Source organism: Oryzias latipes, chromosome 11 (assembly GCF_002234675.1).
Source record: "Oryzias latipes chromosome 11, ASM223467v1".
In the NCBI taxonomy this organism is placed as follows: Eukaryota; Metazoa; Chordata; class Actinopteri; order Beloniformes; family Adrianichthyidae; genus Oryzias; species Oryzias latipes.
Genome location: NC_019869.2, coordinates 26,557,191 through 26,563,190, shown reverse-complemented (window position 1 = coordinate 26,563,190; position 6,000 = coordinate 26,557,191). Strand labels below are relative to the sequence as shown.

At 42.0% G+C, this 6,000-nt stretch overlaps 1 protein-coding gene across 1 annotated transcript; it reads right to left on the bottom strand.

Annotated features, from left to right (window-relative positions):
* Positions 1 to 296: 296 nt before the first annotated feature.
* LOC105355164 (zinc finger BED domain-containing protein 4-like) lies at positions 297 to 1,831 on the bottom strand. Its single transcript, XM_023960236.1, has 5 exons — positions 1,578 to 1,831; positions 1,345 to 1,477; positions 1,100 to 1,191; positions 917 to 1,020; positions 297 to 333 (listed from the first exon to the last, which is right to left on the bottom strand). Exons 1-5 carry the CDS (start codon positions 1,638 to 1,640, stop codon positions 297 to 299), a joined length of 429 nt encoding a protein of 142 aa, XP_023816004.1. The 5' UTR covers positions 1,641 to 1,831.
* Between the last annotated feature and the right edge of the window lie 4,169 nt (positions 1,832 to 6,000).

Sequence of the window (6,000 nt, the reverse complement as noted above, 5' to 3'; positions counted from 1 at the left end):
GTGCCAGAAAAATGAATGAAGCATTTGGGGCTTCGAAACCACACAGAACAGCGGCATCTGGTGGCAGACAGGACATATATCATCTACTCCACTAAGGTCCTTGCCCTTGTAACACTTCAGTGTGGAAATAAAACAAAGACAATGTTTGAAGATTTGTGAGAAGTGCTTGTGTTACATTGTGAATGCCATGTATAAAGTGAGAATGAGTGATTGTGAACCAGGGTCTAACATGACTGGGTGGGATACATGTTATAGATTTTTATTTAAAAACAGAATTTTCTCCACTGTGCTGGGCTTCAGCCTGTTTCGTCTTTGGCTGACGATTTCGCCAGCCTTGGAGAAGATCCTCTCACAAGGCACAGATGAAGCTGGTGTGCATAAAAACTTCATAGATTTCGACGCGACGCGTCGAAATCTATTCGACCAATGAGAATGGCGCTTTTGCACACGTGTCTGGAGCTTCTGAAGTTACAGTAAAACACAACTTGGGGGCGCTCAAACACAAAACTGCCTTGCTGAGCACACATACCAGCGAAGAAGTTAGACGCCAAGTAGCGTCTACACAGCCGCGAAGAAATAATGACGGACATTCTTAAATATCCCCTTACCAAGTACCAGTTGGAGCTACTGATGCTTGAAATATTCATGTTTTCTTTGTATGATTCTGACAAGCGCGTAAATACTTGCTCTCTTCTTCTGAGTGAAAAGCCACTTTAAGAATCGTAAAGTTGCGCAGCGCCACCTTGTGTACAGGAGTATTTCTGTTTACATTAAGCGCCATCTAATGTCAGGGAATGAAATTGCATGTTCGCTCGGCTCATCGTCAGCGAAAATCGCCTGGGTGTGAACACAAAAAACGTGGCGAAAAACGCTGGCGAATAACGCCTGGCGAATATTCGTCCCGGTGTGTACGGGCCTTAAAGCCTTCTCCTTTTTGGCTTTGTACTTCTCCTCCACCATTGTCCTCAAGGCCTTCCTATTAGGAATTATGTAGGATGGGTCCAAAAGGTTGACAAAAGCCTAATAGTGACAAAATACAGCTTATTATGTACACAAAAACATAAATAATGTAAATGCTATATAATATTAGCCACCTTACCTTGAAGCCTTTGTCTTCAACAATTGAAAATGGTTGTGCATCCATTACAATCATATCCACCAATGCAGAATCAAGTTCTTGCTTTCTTGACACTGCAAAATATACATATGAAGAAAAAAAATAAATATTAATTGCAGAAGCTGAGCCTCGAACCCGGAACCTCAGCATTCACATGTCACTGATTTTTCCACTGAGCTATCTGTTTCAGTTCTTAGTGTGCCATTAGTTGGATATATTCTTATTACCAATACAAGGTGGATTGAAGGCTTGATTTGCCGACTGCGGAGTTTCAACATGATGAACGGAGCGGAGATGTCGCATCATGGAGGATGTACTATCATTAAATGCAAATTCATGTTTGCAAATCAAACATTGCACCTAAAAAAAAAATGGAAAGAATAAAAATGATGACATACCTATAAAACTGACATAATCAGCAATGGCTACTAATAAAATAACGTTAATAGTGTATAATTACCTTATTTGGAGAAATCAAGTTGAAATGATCCCAAGCCACAGAACGTTTTTTACCGGGTGCCATGACGTTGATTCTTACGATACACGGGAAACAACAGAACTGGTCGGGAAACGTTGTTTGGGATTCATCTGTATTTATAGACAACAGCGCGCCCTTCTGATCAAACACACCTGAGATCTGAAACCTGGTTCAGGTGAGTGATGCATTTGGCGCGTCATACGTCATCAATCACGTGATCTGCGCTGGTTGACACACGCTTTGAAACATTGTGCCGAAACACTCTGTTTCATGAAGGTGAACCGCGCGCCGAAGCCCCGTGTCAAACGGGCCATCCCTAGTAGAAATAGTTAAAAACATTGTGCTGATTTTTTTCCTCAATGATCGATTGTTTACTTATGTTCTCATAAAGTGCAGCTGTTTTCCTGCATTTTTATGTCAAATACTGACACCAACTAAACGACAGGCAGACAAAGAATACATTGATGGAAATTAAGACACCTCATCAAAATGTCTACAATAGTTCAGAAAGAATGACATTATTAGCATGAGCTGAGTCATCTAAAGGCACGTGATGATCCCGGTGTTGCGCAACAGAGGGAGCGCTCCGTGTCCACGTTCCTGAGCCCACCACCCCTCCCCACTCTTTCTCACACACGCATGTGACAGGAGCAGCTGCAGGGATGGCAGTTCACAGTTTTCAGGCCGTTCCAAACTCTGTGATAGAACAGATAATAGGAAACCAATACGGCGCAGATTTTTCTCCAAGCACTGAGCCGCTGTCACCACGCCCCTTTTGCGCCCCGAGCAATTGCCCGTATTGTCTGTACCCAAAACCGCAACTACTGCGCCCCACTATTTGAAAAGCACTGGTTTAGGAGAACCCTGAAAAATATTAGATAAAAAGCCTCTGCGTTATCATTACTGTGACATTCTAACCAAGTATGGCCTAATGGATTTTGAAAGTTACAAAATGTACATAGATGCCTGTCTCATTTTTAAAGTTTTATATGGGCTGGCCCCTCCCCCCTTGCTAGATTTTTTAAGTTAAAAAATAAATGTTGGAATAGGCACCAGGGCTGTAACTCGAGGGGACTGTAATGTTCAAAGGCCGAAAACTACCCTACCTTCCAAATAGCTCTTAAACAATGGCTGAAAACAAACCATTCCAGCAGACATTAGTTATTGTTGTTTTTCTGGGACTTTATTGGACTTTTTTAGACTTGCTTTTTATTGTAAATAACCTTTGTAAATATTTTTACCACTAATATTGTGCTATTGTAATGTGTTGTACATGTAACTGTTGAACCTTTTATCCTGCCTTAAGACAACGGAGGAAATTTAGCTCCTGTCCTAATATAACTCTGGCATATATATGTCAAAGAAGCTGCTGAAACATTGTTTAATATGCACTGTCTGAAATAAATAAATAAATAAATAAATAAAGGAATGAGGACCTGGATCACCCACTGTGGAATTTTGGAGAAGGCCGGCGCTCAAGGGCAAGGACCAGAATCCACACCACAGGGACACGGATACCCCCCAGGTTTAGATGTGATATGAACTCCAGCTCTTGATCTTGGCAGAGAATTCAGGGATCCCTCTCCCTGGGAGAGGGCCGCTGCCAGGCACAGGAAACCAGCACCCAAGGAACATCGGTGCTGGCCTGGTTACCCCCGCCATGGATTACCTTCTAGTGGACTGTAGACTGTAGTTTCATTTGGAAAGTTACAATTAGATCTGATTCTCCAAACAAACTAAGCATGTAAGAGGCTGCAGCTGACTGGCTGAAGAGGACTATCCACTGATTCATCACAGTCGGGGAATCGAATTCTGGCTTTGACTGTCTTGTGTCTTTGGATAAAAACCCAGGCCCAAAAATGATAAAAACGGCGTAATCTAAAAGTTGCTTAGGATTAAATCGTTGTTTACACGCTACGTTAGGCAATCTGATGTTTCATGATATAATAAAGGATGGCTGTTGTGCTTTCATCCAGGTGCTTGCACCCTTTAGTCAAGTCCAGTGTACGCTTAATTTAACTTGAAAACCAACAGAAGCAACACACTTGGATGTTAAAACCCATCCAGGTTTTGTAAAACGTCTTTCCCAAAAGGCTATATGCCCTGATGCAGCCTCTCTCTGGCCACAGCAATGGAAAAACTCTAAATAAACAGTAGTTTCAGTTAAAAAAGAGATTTCCTTTTGTTCTGCCCATATATTCTATTTCATACAGAAAAAAGCATTAGATCTACTGTCAAAGTGTTGCTGCCATGACGGGGAACATTGTTTTACTCCCACCCCCACGGCGCCCTTGGTTCCTGACCCTGAGAGGAGCTGGCACACACTTCACTGGGAGATGACTCTAATTGTCATACCATTAACTCAAAGTGCTGGCTCTGCCCTCATGGGGTTCATTTGATCACACTCTTGGTTAAAGGGTTCTACAAGAGATATCCCATAATAATTACAGCATAAGTTAAGACAGGAAGGAGAGCCAGCAAAGCCTGTAAAACAGGAAAGTTAAAGAATTTTTATTTGTTTTATTCTCAGAGTTTGGGTCAGAAATCCTGATGTCCAAACCAGCAATGACCAAACCAAGCTGTTCATTCACCAAGGATATGGCTCATGTAGAACAAAATCACAAAATTAGCCATAAAAAATCCATGGTAGTATTGTAAAACACAAATAAAGCGGTTCATTCAATCTGCTGTTTGGACTCCTTTCTTTGGAGAAGGTTTAGGTGCGCCTATTTACCAGGGACATGGCAGGAAGGGTAAATGTTTCTGTATGGGTGTGACTCAGCAGGTTTGTGTACAACTTTCTCTGATTGCACATTTAATTGGTTACTTTTCAGGAAGTTTATTTTTTGGATCATTGCTTTTATTTTTATTAGCTTTTTAAAACATGTATTTTATTATGACTTCACATTATTTTATTGACTATCCTAGGGTTTTTTTTCTCTTGGAGGAGAACCAGCAAGTCTCAATCTTTAAATGACAGCATTCACCTTAACGCAATAAGTTCTACATCGTTTTCACATTTTCTTATTTTCACTTATAGCCATGGCACCTTAGCAACAGATACACACAAGCATAGCAGCATTAATTTTATTTAACGTGCATGCACAGTTTTACTCTTTTGTCATCTGTGTTCATTTATAACTTTTTGATTTACCTTCCTTTGACCTGTGGAGTTTGACGTCCTGGTTCTTTACCTGCAGACTTTGACATCTGGTGCTCTACCTGTGGTGTTTGAAGTCCTGGTTCCTTACCTGTGGAGTTTAACATCTGGGGCCTCATTTATAAAACTTTGCGTAGGATTTGCGTCAGAAGTGGCGTACGGATGAAACATAGGACGTGTGTACGCACAGAAATTTCCGGATTTATAAAACCGTGCGCACGCACATCCTACGCATCTTTCCCTTAATAAATCACAATCAATTCTAAATGCAGCGCAGCTTTTGCGGCCTCATCACACGCCCATAGTTGCCCATAAATAGTCCGTGAAACGCCCACAAGTAAATATTTATTGATTGCTAAACCATGGCACACACCGAGAGGAAATCAAAAAAAAACGTAACTTCACTCAATTTGAAGTAGAAGTTATCGTTGGCGAGGTGGAAAAGAGGAGAAAAATGTTGTTTGGAGGGCACAGTGTGGGCATTACTAATGCCAAAAAGGCACGTGAGTGGCAGACGGTGGCAGACGCCGTAAATGCTGTAGCCTCACAACCTCGGACCGTGGCCGGTCCGAGGTTGTGAGGCTACAGCGCTCCATCGGGGGGGGGGACCGGAGTGCCAGATGCACCGGGTGACATGCGTGGTTCCTCCGAGTGCTCTTCTGTAACGCCGGGCCCAAAAGCCCGCAGAGGTCCAAAAGGACGGCTGGAGGAAGTCTGAACCGGCTCATAAGCCACTCGTCCTCGTTTGCCAGCAAGTCTTCTTGCTGTCTAAAGATGCGTTCACTCTGAATTCTTCTATTTGCCACATCTTCTAAGAGCACAAGATCAGCCATTGTGCGTCATTACGCATTGTGATGGGGCATTTTATTTCCTTCCATTTAATTACATCTGACAAGCTACAGATGTTGGTAATAATCCACGTGGAAATGGGAAATTGTTCAGCGCAAATGTAATTTGTTGTTGCTTTCTGAATGGTTGAGACATACGCCATACATTGTTTTATCAAAAATAAAACAAACTAAAAGGCATATGTATGAATACCATAATTCCATAGCTTATGAAGAAATGTTTTAATATGAAAACAACTTTCCCCAGTGGACATTTAGTACGTCTGTCCGTCCGTCCGCACGCCCGCACCTTTGTCTGCTCCGCCAGACGGACACACTGACGAGAATATCAGTTTTGCACATTATTTCGTTCTGTTAACTATATTATTTATGAGGATGAATTGCACAACATGCCAAT